At 39.0% G+C, this 19724-nt stretch overlaps 1 protein-coding gene across 3 annotated transcripts in view; it reads right to left on the reverse strand.

Moving 5' to 3' along the window:
• The window catches only part of FIGN (fidgetin, microtubule severing factor), a 118411-nt gene extending 102465 nt beyond the window's left edge, over positions 1–15946 (reverse strand). Inside the window, exons 1-2 of one of the 3 annotated variants that reach the window (XM_084891934.1) lie at positions 15584–15946; positions 14537–14706 (exon numbers count right to left, since the gene is read on the reverse strand). In XM_084891934.1, the coding sequence (XP_084748060.1) occupies positions 14537–14561 (25 nt within the window). In that variant the 5' untranslated portion in view covers positions 14562–14706; positions 15584–15946. Of the gene's footprint in view, positions 1–8184; positions 8278–14536; positions 14707–15583 lie in introns of those variants that run through there. The other 2 variants (XM_084891935.1, XM_084891937.1) reach the window with 2 other exon arrangements.
• Between the last annotated feature and the right edge of the window lie 3778 nt (positions 15947–19724).

The raw sequence follows: 19724 nt of genomic DNA on the forward strand, positions 1-19724 counted from the left end.
CCTTTGTTTTTGTGTGTGAATTCTTTCATGAAGCCTTATAAACAAGTGCTGCTCCTTGGAACAGCTACCTTTAAGTCCAAAAACACAAATATAACACAGAAAGCTTGTGAAGTACTGTTGACTAACTCATTACAATTTCAACATTTGATCAACTTGAATTTCCCTTAGAACATTTTGTAATGCTATTTGCTGTCATACTGGCTACAGGTTTCAGAAGGAAACTGACCCTTCCACAAGCACACAAACCAAACTGGTAATGCAGTTGAGCCAGGGTCATTAGGTGTAACCCCAGCTAAATTGTTTACTGCCCAGTATTTAGTACAACATAAATTAATAGTGTCAGATACTAACTGTAGGACAAAAATATGCTGATTAAAATGTAACTAAAGACTCTGGTCAATGGCTTCGTTGGTTGGAGCATCATCCCATACACTAAAAGGGTGTGAGTTCGATCCCTGATCAGGGCATGTGTGAAAGACAACCAATTGTTGTCTCTTTCTGTCTCTCTCTCTCTAAAATAACTAAACATATCCTCTGGTGAGGATTTTTTAAAAATGTAACCAAAGATATTCACAAATTACAGAGTCAACAAATGTTATCATGTCAACTGTAGGTCAGCTAGTTGGCATCTCACATCTAATCACCATAACTACCATCGTATTCCCAGTACTCTGTTTTGAGTACTGCTGGGCACATCTTTGCACTCTACCTATTTACTGGAAAAAGAACAAAATAGAAAGACACGCCTTATGAGGTGCTGATGTTCAATCAAAAGCTAAATAACCAACTGTCAATGAGTCCTACCTAGACAAGAAGTTGATTTGAAAGTCTCCTTATCTAGTATTTTATGATTCTATACTTTCAAATGTTTCTAACAGCAAACACATAAGGAAAAAAGTTAAATATGTAGAACTCAGTGATTGGAAGCCATTTGTTACTGCCTACAATCAAATAGGTTACAGATTTTTGTTTTGTAAGGTTTTTAAAGATATTATAACTTTCTGTCTTTAGAAAATACTTAAATGCCCTCCTACCCACTTGAGGTCTTTCTTTGGTAATTAAATTATATGAAGAGTATGCAAATTTCATTTTAAATAAAACACACAATTTTAATTTCTTTTCTTTTTTTTTTTTTAAATATATTTTATTGATTTTGTACAGAGAGGAAGGGAGAGAGATAGAGAGCTAGAAACATCGATGAGAGAGAGTCATCGATCAGCTGCCTCTTGCACACCCCCTACTGGGGATATGCCCGCAACCAAGGTACATGCCCTTGACCAGAATCGAACCCGGGACCCTTCAGTCCCCAAGCCGACGCTCTATCCATTGAGCCAAACTGGTTTCGGCTAATTTGTTTCTTAAATATTTTAAAAGGATCTTCCAACTTTTTAAAAAAGCAACATTAATAAAATATTAACCAAGTAACAGTTTCCTACTCTTTTACCAATTCAATTCTCCATTTATTACCATCTATTATAGGTCTTGAACTGTATAGGCAAGGAGATGATTAAAAATAAAAAAAAAGGAATTGTGGTCTGCTTTCAAGGAGTTTATAATTTCATAAATTAATAGTGCAAATATATAGTAGAAAAATATTATAGCAAATATTTTAAAGGAGATTTTTAGGGCATATAAAGAAATAGATCCTCTGGTCTATATATCTGTTATTGTGCCAGTACCAGGCAATTTTGAGAACAGTGGCTTTTGTAATATAGCTTGATACCTGGTATTGAGATCCCTCCAACTTTATTCTTCTTTCTTAAGATTGCTGCAGCTATTTGGGGCCATTTTTTATTTCAGATGAATTTTTAGAAAGTTTGTTCTAGGTCTTTGAAATATGCCATTGGTATTTTAATGGGGATTGCATTGAATTTAGATTGCTTTTGGGTAGTATGAACATTTTAATGATGTTGATTCTACCAATCCATGAACATGGTATATTCCTCCGTCCTAGATAATAAAAGCATAATATGCCAATCAACCAAGTGGCAGGACAGTGGAACGACCATCCGGACTACCATCCAGGACCACACTATGACACCCACTGGTACCAGGCCAGCCAAGGCAGGTACAAAGCGATTTATCAGGGGCCTGGCCATTACCTCATGATCATCCCTCAAAGGAATATCCAGGCCACTGGCCAGCAGAGCAATCAATTGGGGGGCTCCACAATCACCCAAAAGAGGGAGGCTCAGACCACCAACTGGTGGACTGTGGTGGGTGGGCAGGACCTCCCTCTGTGAGGGAAGACAGTGCCAGCAGCTAGGGAAAGGAAGGCCTACTTTTGCATGAATTTTGTGCATTGGGCCTCTAGTTCATTTATGTCTTCCTCTATCTTTTTTTTTTTTTTTTTTTTTTTTTTTCCAGCATCCTGTAATTTTCTGAGTACAGGTCCTTTACCTCCTTGTTAAATTTATTCCAAGGTATCATAATATTTTTGTTGCAATGATAAATGGGATTTTTTTTTTAGTTTCTCTTTCAGTGAGTTCATTTTTGGTGTATAAAAAAGAGCCATAGACTTCTGGGTGTAATTTTATACCCTGTTACATTGCTGAATTCATTTATTAAGTCTACTAGTTTTGTGATGGAATCTTTAGGGTTTTCTATGTACAATATCATGACATCTGCAAATAATGACAATTTTACTTCTTTTCAAATTTGGATGCCTTTTATTTCTTCTTCTTGTCTGACCACCATGGCTAGTACTTCCAGTACTATGTCGAACAGGAGTGGTGAGAGTGGGCATCCCTGCCTTGTTCCTATTCTTATGGGAAATGGTTTTAGTTTTTGCCCACTAAGTATAATGGCAGGAGAGGGTTTGGGGAGTGAGAGATCAACCAAAGGACTTGTGTGCATGCATATACGCATAACCAATGGGAACTGGTGAGGACATGTACTGGGTGGTGGGGGAGTTTGGGGGCAAGCCAGTCGGGGAAAAAGAAGACATATGCACTACTATATGTAATGCTTTAAATAATAATAAAAAAAAAATTACATCCTGATTAGGAGGGCTCAGGGTGCAACATTTGAGATGTCAAAGTTCTGGTAGAATTTCAACAGGTGGAGAAGAACATTCCAGGAGTGAAAAGATGAACAAAGACTAGTGAGGAATACAAGAGAGAACACATTGAATTGCTTCTGGTCTGATAAAGATCAACTCTCATACAGATCTATTATATATACAACAGATGTGATGTTCCTACTTCCACTACTGCTTTAGATGATCTGCTTGTCAGTCAATTTCTATCTCTTTCAAGGAAAAAGCATTGGCTAATCTACTTATCTCTCAAGATAAAAGAATTTCTGATGCATGGCTGGCAACCAATTGATAAGCATATTTAATAAATGGTTACCCCTTCTGAAGGGCTTAACAAAGTCACAAATGTTCCTTGAGCTTCCTTCATTGTTTTCAAGACAATTTCTGGAATTTCTTAAAGAAAAACAAAAAGTATTTTCATTAGCCACTGGTCACTAGTAAAATTCCAAGTTACTCAAAGTAACTAGTCCTGACCAAGCAGTCATGAATTGTATAGAACAGGGAAAAAAATCTTAACAGTCATTTGATCAACTTGCTTTTTGTGAAAAGTAAACTGGATCTCAGAGAGGTTGAGTGTTTTACTAAAAGTCACAAATATGATAGATTGTTGACTTCTGCTGACATTTTTTTCCCCCTCCTTTACTTCCCTGAGTTACTTTTCCAGCATGGCGGCAATGTTTTCAACGGTCTTCATAAATTGTTGTTGAACTTTATCCAAATAATGAACTTTCTCTAGTACATATCATTAGTACCTTCAATTCTGAATAGATATCTCTATTTTTATTATTTCAAAACCAGGAAGAATAATATTTTTAAAAGCCAAAATGTTTTAAAATCTCATGCAGTCTATTGATTTTTATGTAAATGTGTAAGTATCAGAGAAGTGGTTTTCAATTTCAACTTTACATCAGAATCTCTGGGGTAGCTTGAAAGAAATTGTTCATCCCCCAAATTTCCATTTGACCGGTCTGAAATGGGGCTTTGGCAAGATTTTCTTGTTTGTTTTGTTTTGGTTGTTAAGCTACAGCTATCTTTTACGAAGTAGATACAAAGCTTATCAATCTTTTCTCAAGTGAAATCAAATTATACATGTGTTTACTGCAATGATTCAAGGTCCTTGTAATTTTCCAAAAGAAGCTTTAAAAAAAGATATACCCTAATCCTCAAAGGATTTTCTTCTATAACTTCATTTGTAGCCTAATCAAATTGAGTATGCTAAGGAAGAAAAAAGGAGTCTGAAAAATATGAGTCATGTATTTCCTAATACTTTTTCAAAGTATGGGGGAAAGGGTGGGAGAAATCATTGTTTTAATTGGATGATAACAAATTCCATATATTCAAGGTTTGATCTAGAACCTGCCATTTAAAAAATTGAGAATATCATTGGTTTAGATTATAGTGATATGTGCTATTTAATATGTATTAGTTACTAGTTCCTAATAAATAATCAGTTCCTCATATAACTTTATTAAGATTTAATTATTAAATTGCCAATAGCATTTTAGCAAGTCACATGCAAACAGTCCTTACCCTTAGCTTTCCTCACCAACTTCCCTAATTAGCTTTTCCATTAGCTATTTCCCCATTCCTGAAAATTGTCTTTCACCTTTTGTCCATGCCCAAAACTGTTGCTATACTTTCTTCCCACTGCACAACTCAATACCCTCTTAACTAATGCAAACTACCACTTCCTGATCTAAATATCATATTCCAATTGCTCAAGTGAAATCTGATTTTCCAGATGGTCAAGTAATAACCAGCCCTACAAATGAATACTAAAAACAAACACTCAACCCCTTCAAACAGGCATGGGTAAGACAAGACTGGATCCCAGCAGCAGAAGGATAGATGAGAGAGCAAATAGCAAAATAAGAAGAAAACCTTTTTCTCCCTGGCCTGAAGCACTAGCACACCTGCAGAGTTGGTTGGTAGAAATGATGGGTACTAGTAAACATAGAAAGTATATGCATTTAGGTACTTATGCGCATTACAATTATATACCAGCAACTCCTCCCAGATGATAGCTCAATAACAGTGGCATTCTGGCACGGAAGAATTAATTTTAAGAAAATATAATTGTACTGGGGTAGAATTCAGGATTTTTGCCCATCATTATAAAAATCCCATACCACATGTTGTACTGTTCTCACTCCATATTTCTCAAAATAAACAGCACAGAATAGTTTCTCCTTAGGTTCTTTTTACTTTGTGCTGAAACAAAATAAAACAAGATAAAAATAAAACAAGCATTAATGTCTTGTATGCATGCATCAAGGACTTATTGAAAGACCACATGATAAAAAAAATGTTCAATATTACATCTCTCCTGATATTTTAACTGCTTAAATGTTATTGACAGAGACTTTAAACCTATATCCAAAAAATTAAAAATCCCCCAAAGGAATTTAGTATACTTACTGAATTTTTCTATTTAGAAGGACACTAGCTCAGTCTAAGCATCTATTTCTGAATAAGATTCTTTAGTGCTATACTATCTTGCCGCCCACAAGTGAATTCATATTGATGGCTAGTTGATTACTACTCTTAAAATTATATAAAACATATTTTTCCAATTAGGAAACACATTTAAATGTACATTCTGGGTACATTTAAAATTTCTCCAGAGCGGGGGGGAAAAAGCACTGTTCATGTAGATATAAAATTCCAAAGCTGGTGATATTTTATCCTTCTAGTTTGTCAGGCAAGGGTACCGGCCATTCAGGACTATATTAGGGTCATATCAGTATTCCAACCAAAAATGTTGCTTAATCTCCTGAATAATGCAAATGAAAATGCCTTTTTAAAGGAGAACTTTGCACCAACACAACTGGTTAAGGTACCACGGAAGAGGGGAACGGGGATTAGACCCACATCTTTTGTAAATTGGGCCTAAAATTGACTCCAGATTTGTGACTCACGAATGAACAGTTTTAATAGAGATGTACTTTAAAAAGAAAGAAAAAAATAGCTATTATTCTTAACAAGTTACATACTGGGTATGATTATTTAAAAATGACTCATAAAATATCTTTTTAAGTACTTAAAGTCATGAATATGTTCTACTTTTTTACCTCTGCTTGAATGTAATTTTTCATTTGCCAGGAAAGGATACATTTTCTAACTAACCCCGTTAACCTAATTACTCATAAAGAAATACCAAAGGCGTCTCTGACATCCAAACCTGCACAAAGAAATGTATCTGTGCACATACACATGAGCTTATTCCTTCCACGTAGATCATCAAAACTGTAATTTTTATTTAAAAGATTCCTTCTGGCACAAGTAATTTTTAGCAGTAAAATGTATCAAAAGCATGGAAAGTTTGCAAACATAAGACTGCCCTACCCATATTATGATTTCTTCATCCATACACTTAAATTCAAAATATTGACTTAAGATTAAAAGAATAATAGTACTCTGTTTATTTAGTTGTCTTTGTGTGATCTTAAATGGGGATTGAAATGAAAATGCCTTCTCTCTTAAAGGGAACCTTTTGTCCTACTCAGATTAATTATCTTGTAAGATTAAAATCAGTGAATCATACCTAATTAAGATTTATAATTTAACATCATTCCGGTATAAGATCTAAGAAAAAGAGTTTACAATCTTCAATTTGAAGTGGAAAGTGAGAAGAAGTGAAGAGAAGAGAAATAAAACAGCTATTTGGGGCATACCAATGCACTATATTGCCACATATTTACCCAGATTTCTGGTTTAATCTTTTTTCAAACCAACACTTAATGTGAAAACAGAACAAAATAGAAGTCAGGTGGGAAAAGAAGGGTTCCAACTTAAATTATACTATAGAATTTGTAGATAGCTTATACAACATAGAACTTTTTTTAAAAATGTGTATTGTGGCTAAACTGCCTATTAAAATATTTCGACTTTAGAATGTCTTTAACGCAAAAGACTCCTAAACTGTGGGGTGGATTTATAATTAAACAGGACACTTGTAATAGTTATTTCCAATCTTCCTTTCATTAAAAGGTGTAATCACCTGAAAAAGCAATGCCTTGTTAGTACACAGGGCAAAGATTTTTCTTCTTAGAAGGAAAATCTAAGAAGAAATCACATATATAGTATAAAATCACATATATATAGTATTTTTATCCACAATGTCTAACAAGGCATTCAAAATAAGTTCAATATTTTTTTCTTTTTAAGAAATATCTTTAAAGCTCCCCCCCTCCCCCCTTCTCACCCAGTCTTGGATTTCATAAATGGACAGTTACTTTTCTGAGCTCTTTGATATTTCTCTTCCTGGCAGAGTCATCTGATGTGAGAAATATCTTTTGAAAATAAATGGTACAACTTCAAGTGCCCTCAGATCCATCACTTGCTGGACATTCCGTCGTGTCTCAGTTTTGATTTGAAAAAGCTGCTTGACTTCAGATTTTAGTTTTAGGTATCTCAATACAAGCTTGATCTCATTGAGAAGGGCCTTGGGAAGCAACAATGCAAACGTGCTGTCCACCCATCAACACAGACTGTTCACACCAAAAGGGAAAGGAGTCATAGAGGGCGACTGCATGGTTCAGTGGGAAGGAGGCTATTCGAATTCAAGTTCAGAAACCAAGTTCACAAATTGAGTATACTATACTGCCACGTGAAGGAAAGAGTTACATTTCATCTGCATCACAGCTGTCACCACCTGTTTATGTAACCACAATGCCACTTCCTCATGTCAAAATATCAATACCGTTACTATGATAACGAGATAGTTATTTGTGTTTGCCCCTCGTCCCGGACTAGCACTCAGTGAGTAGGGCTCTTATTTTGTAATAGTCAGGATTTTCTGTCTATAGATAATTTAGCACACCACATTAAAAAAAAAAAAATACTTAGTTTACTTGTGCTTGAAAACAGGTGTGCTAGTGCTGGTGCGTGCCAACAGAGAAACTGCCGGGTTCTTATTACAAATCTCATTAAAATCCTCCCCAACCCCCTTTCCAACCATCCTGTGCCTGGGGAATACCTAGCTAAGCTTGTACCTGTGTGCAAACAATTCCAAAACACAGTGTTTCTCTTAAGAATATTTGCAAAACTCGTGTGACATATGGGAGCACATACCAGACAAAAAAGCAACTTGAGATAAAGGAAAATATTTCAGTCACCACTTCATGGACAGAAAGAGGAGAAGATACCTGAAGGTCCATTTTCCCATCGACACCCTCGCTCCACCACCTCCAGTATCTCTTCAGGAAGAGGCCCACGGAATCACTGTGGAAGAGCCTGTCTCCAAGTGGGAAACCTGTGACTTCCATAAAGCAGGCTCCGGGACGAGAGTGTGGGGGTGGTGACGGCAGGGCTAGGGAGTCCTCTGCAGGCCACGGGGTCCCCCACGGAAGGGAAAGGGGCCTGTGTTTGTTTCCATGCTCGGCTGATACTGTCCCGAGTTCTTAGTAATTTTTGAACAAGGTGCCCCACATGCCGTTTCACACCAGGTGCCAGAATTGCATAGCCAATCCTCGGTGAAAGTGACAACGCGTGTTACGGGAAAGATAATAAATCAAAAGAACAGCAAAAAAAAAAAAAAAAAAAAGTTGACAGCAACATCCAGAGACTCAGGGTTTCACATTAGATTACTTAGAAATTTTTGTTTTGAATGTTGCTGTTTCCGTGAGTAATAATTCCTCATGAACTGCAGCCTGTAAGTAGAGGTCACTCATTTTCAGATGAGCGGACTGCCACATGGACATGGCAGCTAATCAATCGTCAGGTGCTTAAAAAGCGTCCGATTGACATCAGGCAAACAGTTGAGTCGGGGGGAAAAAGATTATTATTATTTTCCTTTTGGTGAGTGCAGTAAAATGCAGTTTCTTTTCTCCTGCTTGAACTATATCCACAAGTGGAACAGAAGAACTCCGTTAATTACCAGCAGGAACCAAAACTCACAGGAAAGGAAATGAGGAAAGCTACTTTCAACATTAAGATACCAGGGGAAAGAAAACATTTTATAGGTATTCTGCTGTAAAAAAAAAAAAAAAAGATTCTTTGTGAGTTATATATCACCAATAACTTTTCATAGAAGCTAGTTGTCATATGAAAATGAGAACAAAATCCTAGCAGCAACAACGTTTCCAAGATTATATTTTAAAAACATGAATAAATAATGATTCTACTTTCAGGATCTATCAGTTTCAAAAAATGATTGGAGGCAGTGATACTTTCATTGCTTTGTGAAAATCATAGCAGCTCACATAGAAGCAAACACATCCCTTCTACCTGTATTTAACATAAATACATCTGCATTGAAATCCCCCCCTGAATGTGCTGCTGCTAATATACCCCGAAACAACAGCCCACCATATGCAATGTTAAGCAAAGTGTCAATATTCAAGTAACAAGACAGCGAGCAGATTGGTTGCATAAACTATGTAAATATTATTAACAGGAAGAGCCATATGAGATCTGATGTGTGGATGGTTTCTGATCACCTATCTGTTCCGCCGCCTCAGTCTCAGAGCTGAGATTTCGTCAACAGGTACCGCACGCATGTGCTGTGCGGAGGCACGGCCTCCAGAGCAGCGTCTGTGCGGCCGCCCCAGGGAGGCAGCTCACCCACCTGCTTCCGATTCGCTCCAAACTTACCAGGGCAATGTATGCTCACCCTCCTCTGGCCCTCCCCTGGTTCCCACTCTCTGCATGTCCTGCAGTAAGCATCCCTCAAGTACAATTGCCATCTAAGTAATAACATGGAAAATATCAAAAGGATCTCTAATCGACAATCATGTCAGAGCACCTATGCTTGAAATGTCTACCAGAAATTGAATGAAAAGTTAATAATAAAAGTGCAAGTGTAGAAAAAAAAAGTAATAAGATAAAATCCAACCATGAAAAGTACTTGCTACACAGAAATTAGTTTTGTCTTTGAAAAAAAAAAAAGACTGTTTTAACAGAGAAAAACTAAAAACTTTAGGTGGAGTTTTGTCTGTGTGTGTGTGTGTGTGTGTGTGTGTGTGTGTGTGTGTGAGAGAGAGAGAGAGAGAGAGAGAGAAAGAGAGAGAGAATTGAAAGATGGAATAATTTTTGGACTTGCAGTCTTCTAAGTAGTACCTAAAATATTTTCCAAGTTTAACTGATTTTAATAAAACATTAGCTCTTGTGTATTCCAAAAGAAAGCGACAGTTCTATCAAAATTTTCATTGAAAACAAAATCCCCATTGTTTCCTGTGCCACTTATTTATTCCAGTTTATCAATGACTCAAGATATAAAAGCAGATATACTGATTAATCAAGTCTTATTGATTAGTATTTTACACAAATGTCTGCAGCACAATTTTTTTCCAATCAAGAATTTATAAATCAATTTAAATTCCTGGTAATTAAATTTACTAGCTCTGTAACAGCAACTGTGGCACTTTATGTAAAAGCAGTATGTGAAATCTGTACTCAAGAATATATTGATCAAAGGCAAAACAGCAAACATTTCTATTAAACCAGATTCTTAGACCAGAGTAGAAAGTACCAAACATCATAGCCTGCAATTGTTTCAAGTACACCCAACAATTCTGCTGATTTGGGACCAGTGAAACTGATTACTTAATGGGGCAATCATTCAAGGCATCCAAACAGACAAAAATAGGGAATCATTAGCATACCCATCTTCACCTTGAGATAAAAAAATTTGAAAGATGTTGCAGACATTTAAAGTTTTGGAATCTGACCCCATTCTTAAACTAAGGGGTGGGGTGGGGTGGGTAAGAATCTAAAAAGTGACAGCCAAAAATTCAGGGGGGGAAATAATGTATCTATAATTATATCATTATCTTCTCAGCTAATATTTTCAACTATCTTAGAAATCTCAAGTTTTATACAGATTTTCTCTATAGATTCTTGGAAGTACTACTTCTTTTCTCCCCTCTGGCCATACTCTTGTGCTATTAAAAGTAATTAATGAAATCTCTGCTCTCTTGTATTTCTGTCTTAAGTACCTGCCTACAAAAAGATTTCCAAAGTTCCTGCCCAACATGAATAAAAACACACAAAAAGATTTTCTATTTATGGGAAAATAAATGATACTGGAAACTTAGCCATGGAAGTCTTTAATATAACTAAACACACACACACACACACACACACACACACACACACACACACACACGTTTTCACTCAGAAGATACCAGAGACAATTTTAAGACTCTCACTAATCTGGTACAGCCAGGAGAAAGAAAACTATTCTCTGCTTTTTTTAAAAAAAAAGATGGATCCTGAAATAATTCCAAAGAGGCTCTACAAACTGTCTTTTTAAGAGAAGAGAAAAGCAAGTCAACTCACATATCCAGCTTCCAAACAGAAGTCTTACCCTCTTCCAGGAAAACAACAATGAGACTTTATTGCCCTGCTATGATTCTTTCATTTCAGACATGATTAATTAGCAAGTATTACACTTCCCAAAAACTCCCACCACACTCTTTGTGGTCTATCATCCTAGTTGTTGATAGATCCATATGAAAGAGCAAGTAACCACCAGCGGTATAGGACAAGTATCCAAAAAACTCTTCTTTCACATCTTTGCCTCCCAAAATGAAGCAGCAGGCTGCTTTTAACAGCTCTCTCTCTCTCTCTCTCTCTCTCTCTCTCTCTCTCTCTCTCTCTCATAAATAAATAATCACATTTTTTAAAAACGTACTCATTTTCTTAACAATACCTTTTACCATCTGAATAAGGCATGAAACATATTCAGTATTCAAGAATACAGGGCACATTTAACCTGTTTCCTACCTCTGTTTTTAAGCTGAAGTTCTGAAAGCCTTGTGAGTCCATGTAGCTTATATTGATAACCATCCACATGCACAATTAAGAAACAATAGAAAGAATGTGAGCAAGCATGTTTGGGGGAATGGATTTTATAGGGGGAAAAAAGTTTATTTTCCAAATAAAAGCTAACATGTCACACATGCAGTGAAGATAGGAAATAGAAATAAAGGATGGAAAGAAAAGACAAAAAGAAGAGGGCAACTCTAAAATGTGAATGAACCTAAACTCTGATCTCTGCATATTGCTCCAAAACACTCTTTCAATATAATTTTCCCTGTAATCATTAATGCAATCAACTTTCACACTGTCCATGGGAACCAAGAAGCCAGCCATAGCTGAATGTACTATAAATATATATTTTAACAACCAACCATTCATAAAGACTCGGGTTTCCCCCTTCAACTTTTCAACTGTTGTGTCCAAAAAAGAAAAAAAACTTCACACATAGTACAATACTAATAAATAGATCTTGGTTCCAGGAAACAATTTTTTTTTTAAAAAAATCTATTCTGGTCAAAATACCCTTGCTTTTTTTCTGTTGTATTAAATTTAGGATCAAAAACATCAAAGCAGCTTCCACCTCGGACCTAACTTTTAGGGGATCAATGTGACAAGGCAGTCCCTGATAGATGTTTCTCTTGATAAACGACTTGTTCAAAAGAGACATTGTAGCTTTCATTTCCTGACCACAACACACTTTTAATTTGCAACAGCAGAGCTGCCAGAGTGTGAGCACTCGCCCACTTTCCAGCCTTTTAGGTTTGCAGCTCTGGTTCCTTTAGGCCAAACATCTGAGACAGAAATCTAAAAATAATCCCAGTAATAGAATTACAAAATAGGAGCCACTCACGCCACTTTATACACATACACAAGTGCCTGCTTGATAGATAGAGACATAAACTTTTTCTCCCCGAATTCTAGGGTAGGATAACGAGGGTCCCGAGTGAACATCATTTGCACAACGGGCATTTAACTCCCAGGGAAATAAATTATGTGACTATTATTTAATAGTAAGCAGAGCCTGAGTGGGGGGCGATTTACACACTCAAATCTGGTGCTAAATGCCATGAATTATATGATTGCCTAACCCAATGTGTGTGTGTGGTTTTTCCCCCCACATATTATTGCAATGCTTATCATTACTACTACCCAGAAATCACACTTAAGTATCAATAAGGTAAACAGTCAAACCATCCAATTTCTGCTCTCCGCACATTGTCTGAGCTCCGATTTAAAATTTATAAATGTAATATCCTCCTCATCACAGGCAGCAGCCCAATCTGCTCTGAATATATATTACAGCTTTAACATCACAGAGGGAAATCGCCCATCTGGCAATCCCATTCGCTCCAACAGCTCCGGGGGAGAAAAAGCTGTGCTCTCTCCTCCTCAAAACATTTCTCAGGGCAAATTATGTGCATCTAAAATAAACAGTCTCCTTATTGATCGCTTCAAAGTCAACAAGTTCCAAATGCAAAATTCAATCAAATCCTTCCTATCGGGGAAGAGCGGCGTGTGTTTAGCTCGATAGCCACCAGAGTCCAACCAGAAGTGCGTGTCGCGCCACGCTGGCTCTTGCCGTCCCTCTCCTTGTGTTCACATTCGTGTTGTGGGAGAGCAGGAACCACCGCCACATCACAGACCCCTGGCAGCTCTGCCCCACTGCTGTTCCTTTCTTTCCCATTCTCCCTTTCCCTTCTTTCTCTCTTTTCAGGGGAAATGCGTGGTGGTCGTCGGGCAAAATGTACCCAAAAAGAAACAGGGTAGAGTGGACATACCCTTTGGTTATGCAAAATACTTTGAACATCTTTTTGTTGCTGCTGTTGCCTCTTAGTCTTAATTGAATATCACAAAGTGTGTACACACGGCATGGTCACAAGAGCTATTGAAAACCCCCCCTCTCACTCCATTTATCTGACCTTCTTTCTTTCTTTCTTTCTTTCTTTTTTTTTGTAGTAAAGAAAGAGGAAAGAGCGATTTCAAACAAAGTCAATTTCAGTGCCTGATTATTTAATTCTGTCACAGGTTAAAAGTAAAAAGCGTTGACAGGCAGACAAGTGAATGGCAAGCAAAGAAAAAAGAAAAAGAAAAAAAAACTATCACTGTTCCTGAAAAGGCATTAAGCACTTTAAGCAATCAAAATATATTTTTAAATTCATGTGAAAGCTGTCCCTTCATAACTCACCCCCCGAAACAGACACACACACACCACACACTCAGAAGAACTGATTACTCCACCAAGTGCAATCATTGAGAGAGCCCATAATCCAATTGCATTAATAGATTGAGAGAGAAAAATTCACCGCTCTGTGTGTGTACATATATATACAGATATATACTTTCATTAGTAAGCAGTCTTTCCTTACACTCCCACCCTCTCCCCTTTTCACCCAGCCCCCTCCCCAAAAAACCCCACACTGAGTTTAACTAATTTACATACCATTTGACTTCAGTGGTTACACAGTGCATTACTAGTAACATGCAACTTTGGGATTACAGCTAAACCGATACAAGTGGACTCCAGTAATCTATGACTCAAAACTGAAATAGATAAACATGTGATAGCAAAAAAAAAATAAACAAGCATTTTGAGAGATTAAAATATACTTTTTTTAAGAAATGAATTCTATATCATGAGCATCTGCTTCCCAAACAGGGTTTCTACGGTTTGATCATGCCATTTAATTTGTCTTTCTTATTTAGAGGCAAAGGAAGTAAATTCCAAAACTGACATACCATAAACACTGGTGCTACTGATCATTTCTTGCTGGCAGCACAAAAAGCTGAATTGGATTTCTCACAAGCAGGAATTCCAAAGGTTGCTTTTCATTAAAGCCACTTTTCCTCTCAGCTATCAAATGTCACTGCCTTGAAACGTGGGCCCTTTCGTCAGGTATTCATTTAACCTACATGCATATAATTAAGGGGGAAAGCAACATCAACAAAAAGGGGATCTCAGATCACAGGAGAAGAAAGGGGGAGAGAAAAAAAAAAAAAAAAAAAGCACATGACCAGGAATGCAAGTCCATGTCAATTTCACTCACTCCCATTGAAACTAACAAGAGCTCCGGGAGGACGGTAATAGGATCAGTGGATTGTATATACCATTAAATTATACATCTTTCTCTCCCGGCCCCGGCCAACAATACGCCCACCACGCTGCTGTGCCCCCTCCGAGACGAGGTGCTTACATTTTTCTGCAACCGATCTCCTGACATGATCACGTCCCCCCGGCCGCGGGAGGGTAATTTAACCTCAACTTTTCTGTGTGTGCGAGATTCTTATTTACACTTCTTATTTACTTAGAAGTTAGTTCCCCAAGAAAGTCTTAGCCCCACCCTATGGCTCCGCTTTCTTCTTTTCTTTTTATTTTTTTGTATTTATTTTGGAAGTAAAAAAAAAAAAAAAAAAAAAAAGATAGTAAATAAGTAAGCACAAGACAGCGGAAAACGAGATTCTTCCCATCGCGAACTCTTCATCCCACACGATTGTTACAATGATCAAGCAGCAAAAATAATAATAATAATAAAATAAAATGCATTCTAACGTTCCGGGGCTACTTTGTAACAGAGAAATTAGACAGCAGGTTGGCGTACCGAGCAGAAGAAACGAGTGCACACATCCAGTTCAATGTTTATGGCACAACTCGGAGGTCCTCCTTTCATTACAGGTCTTGGATGTATGCACAGAGTCTTTTTTTAAAAAAATAAAACAAACAAAAACAAAATAACCCCCCAACACATCTTAAACAGATGGTAAGCAAACTAGCGAAGCTCCCCTTACCTGAAGGCGCGGGGCGAGCAGCCGATAGGTCAGCGTGGCATCGATCCGCCGCGCCCGCCGGTGAATGGGAGCGGGGGTGCAGCGGGGGCGCCTAGGGTTTGAAATCATTCCAAGTTTTTGAAGGGAAGACGGACTGCAGCCTCTGCCATGTTGGAATTTCAAACCCAAAACAGCTGCTTGCAAGGAGAGCCAGCGTGCCAGAGGCGGGGCGCAGGCGCAGAGCGCCGCCGAGCCAAATTCAAATCACTTTCACACCGAGAGCCCGCGGTCGGCTTTCCCGGGGCGCGGGGCGGCGCGGGGCGCGGGGCGGGCGGGGAGCCGGGCGGCGGGAGCACCGCGGGGAGCGGGAGCGGCGCCCGGGGCCCGCGGAGCCGGCGGGGAGAGAGGGCAGCGGGAGGCGGGCGGGCGGGCAGAGACGCGCCAGAGATTCACGGGCGGCGGGGAGGGCTCAATGGCCGCGCCGGCCGGCCGGCCGCTCGGGTCATGTTACACGGCCCGGGCCCCGGCGGCCGCCCAGCCTCGCCGCCGACGCGCTCACGCGGCCCGGAGGGGGCCCCGGGGTCATGATGACGCGCGCGGGGACCGGAGCGCCCTGGGCCCGCGCGCTCTGGGCGGCCCAGCCCGGGGTGGGGGGTGCAGGGGTGGGGGGGAGAGGGGCGCAGATCTGGGGGGAGAGAAAGGGCCTTTCCTTCTTCCCACGCCGCGATCAGCCGGCCCTGGCGCTCCCCGCCGGCCTCGGAGGGCCCGGGCCCGGGCTGCGCGGCTCTCCGTGCCCGCGGGGCCCTCCCCGTGCGCCCCCGGCCCCGCTCCAAACAGCCGCGGCCCGCGCGCCCCTCCCCGGCGCTCTGGGCTGGGCTCCGCGCGCCCCGGGAGCCGGGACCTCACCCGCACCCTCCCCTGGGCCCCCGCACCAGCCAGACCATGCCTGTCCGCCAAGGAGAGGCAACTTTGATGGGGGGAAACCGAGTGAACCCTGTTGTCCTCCCCCGCCTCCCTGAGAATAAATAAAGCCCTAAGTGTCTAGGTGTGCGGTCCACGCTCCGGCTCCCCGGCTCCCCTCCCTCCCTGCCTCCCCCAGGCGGCTCGAGCGGGGGAGCACAGCGCCCGGGGGCCCGGGGCGGGCTGCGAGAGCTCAGGCAGAGGCAGGAGGCTTCGGCTTTCCCAGCCCCCCTTCTAGGAAGCAATCTGGGGACCCAGGAGTGGGAAGAGAGAGTAGGGGCTTTGTAGTGCTGGGAGCTGAGGAAGAATGAAATGTGCAGTTGAGTGTGTTGCTCGCATCCCAGGGAGCAGTGCAGCGCTGATTGTGTGTTGCTGAGATAGCCTTTTGTTCGGAGCATAAGGTTTTGAGAAACACACACATTTCCTGGGCTCTCTTGTTAGATGTAAATGTGCTCGCATCCAGATGCTTACTGTGTAGTGTAAGCTCAGTTGGCTTACTAATCACCCCGCCCCACCCCCAAACAACCAGGATCGTTTGAATGGGAACCTCATTCAGACTTCTAGGCTTCCAGGTTTTTTTTGTGGGGTTTTTGTTTTTTTTGTTTTTTGTTTTTTTTCCTTCAACCTATTTCATTCTAGGCTAGCCAACCATCCAACTGAGATAATAAAGCAAACAATAACATTTGATCATGATGTCTATGAGATAATGTGCCCCGGCAAAGTTCTTTAGGAATTGTAATGAGAAAGAGAGTGGAGTGGGATAATAATTTCTCTTTTCATTAAATAGGACTTTAATAGATAAATGGTTAAGTTTATCCTTTGGCCTAGTGGACATCCAGTCCTCTGTATTTTAAGGAAGCTTAAGAATGAAAGAGGCAAATTATATATTCGACCAGTGGCTCATCAGGCTTGGAAATATCACCTTTGAAGGCTGGGACAGAAAATATACTTGTTTAGGACTGACTGTCCTTGCATTTCCCCTGCTTTTCTGCTGTAGATTTAATACACTACATTCTGTCTCTCCGTGACGAAATGAAGTGTTTTTAAAATCCAGATATGGACTTGGAAATTTCCTTCTCCTGTTGTGATTTTCTTACCTTTCGTAGCCATTGAGTGGATGCATTTAGCTAACAAGATGAGAAAGGATAATCATTTTAGTTGAATCTAGACAGATGCCAGCATTTAAAAGACAAAAGAAAAGTGATTTAAGATCTTACCAAATATTTCTAAGGCATGAGATTTCTCTTTGGAATGAGTTTGACCTTTCTCTGCATTTTTTTTTTTAAACTAGGCTTCAAAATAAAACAGAAGAACTTTATTCTGATGTAACAGAGAACACTGAAGCCCCTTTAGTTATATTTTACAAGATATCTTTGAAAATGATATTAGGAAAAGTTACGCATTGGGTTTCACCACAAAGGAATAAGTGTAGAAAAATCTCTATGGGTCACTGTTAGATTGAGCACAGATGAATTAAAAAGAAACAACAACCGCAAAGAGCTTATAATTTCCCTTATTGCCCATTTGGAGAATGACGACAAGAGGTCCTCTGGACACAGCAGATGCTCTGTGCAGTTCAAGCAAAACTGTGCTGTCCTTGTTCGTTAAAAAAATGTTCAAAGCACACCCACCTTTAACACTAAATTCTAGCATTGAATTTACAGTTCTTCATGTAAACCAAAATACTGAATAAAATATATATATAATGGGATACCCACTGAATAAAAACAATAGATTTTGATGACTGACTTAGAGCAATTTATTTTCAATATCTAAAACAAAATAAGTCTTACTTTTAAAAGGGGTCAGGAAGAACTTTTGGTTAGCAGGAGTTTACTAGTAAAGTAGTACCTTTTCCAATTCCCCTATGTTCATTTCAAGTACAGATTTAAAATCTATATTCAACATACAAATGAATATAATTAACTTTGCAATCAAAGAAAGGGAAACTATTTAAGAGTCCTGTGCAGCCTGGGGGAATGTGGCTCAGTGATTGAGTTCTGGCCAATGAACCAGGAGGTCACTCTTCAATTCCCAGTCAGGGCACATGCCCAGGTTTCAGACTCCACCCCCAGAAGGGGGCGTGCAAGAGGCAGCCAATAAATGATTCTCTCTTGTCATTGGTGTTTCTATCTCTCCCTATGCTGTCCTCTCTCAAATCAATAAAATTGTATGTACTCCTGGGAAATAAGGCTTATATAATAAAATATACCTTATAAGTTTTGTATGACTAATAAAATTCAAAAAGGAGTTTGTCATCTCACTATTTCTAGGTTTTTGTTTTTTTTTAAGGTATATATAAAGTTTATTTTTATCCATTTACTTTTGCCCGAAGTAAGATGAAACTTAATTTTGTTTTTAGAAAAGCTTCATTTTTCTGTTGAAAAATTAGCACATTTTAAAGATTTTTTAAAAAATATAACTATCTTTAATAAAGTAGTATGATTAAATACCATTTTAGCAGTCATAATATCTTATCTACACTTAATTTTTAAACTTTTACTTAAAAAATGTTTTTGGTTGTAACTGAAAAATCTATCTCTCAGTATATTTCATGAAACTTGTGGTGATAGGAGAATAAGAAATGTAGTCTTTAAAGGAAGTTGATTGATTAATCAAGGAAAGAGTTAATTCAGTGGAAAAAAATTGACTGCATTAATCACCTGCTTACTTCTGTTTAAATATTTTTTAGTGTAGAGAGAACAAATATAATGAATTTCTAATGCACATTATTTCTGACTTTGTTTTTTAAAGAAAATCAAAATAAAAATAAGCATTAACTATTCTTGTTTTCCTTCAGAAGGAGTGTGTGTGTGTGTGTGTGTGTGTGTGTGTGTGTGTGTTCTCTCTCAAGCTAATTCAGAGAATAATAATTCTACTTTTTCCTGTTCTTATTCTACACATAGAAGCAACAGCAACCACAGTGAAGGGTAAGGAAATGAGCAAGGTGATATTGAATGTGATTTTGCAGATGACCATATGCTTGTCTGCATTGAACTAAGGATAATGTGACCCAGGTTAGACAAGGAGATGTGCTTTGCCTATGTCAAGGGAGAAGAAAAGGAAAGCAAGCAAAAACATTCAGGTGGACAGAGCATAGAACAGAGATGAGGGTGACAAGATGCTTTAAGAACAAAACACGTTTTCGGGAGCATTAATGCTTGGTTTTTAATGAAATGCTAAACACAAGATAGTTTGCTTT

This window comes from Pipistrellus hanaki (genome assembly GCF_964339955.1).
Source record: "Pipistrellus hanaki genome assembly, chromosome: 8".
In the NCBI taxonomy this organism is placed as follows: domain Eukaryota; kingdom Metazoa; phylum Chordata; class Mammalia; order Chiroptera; family Vespertilionidae; genus Pipistrellus; species Pipistrellus hanaki.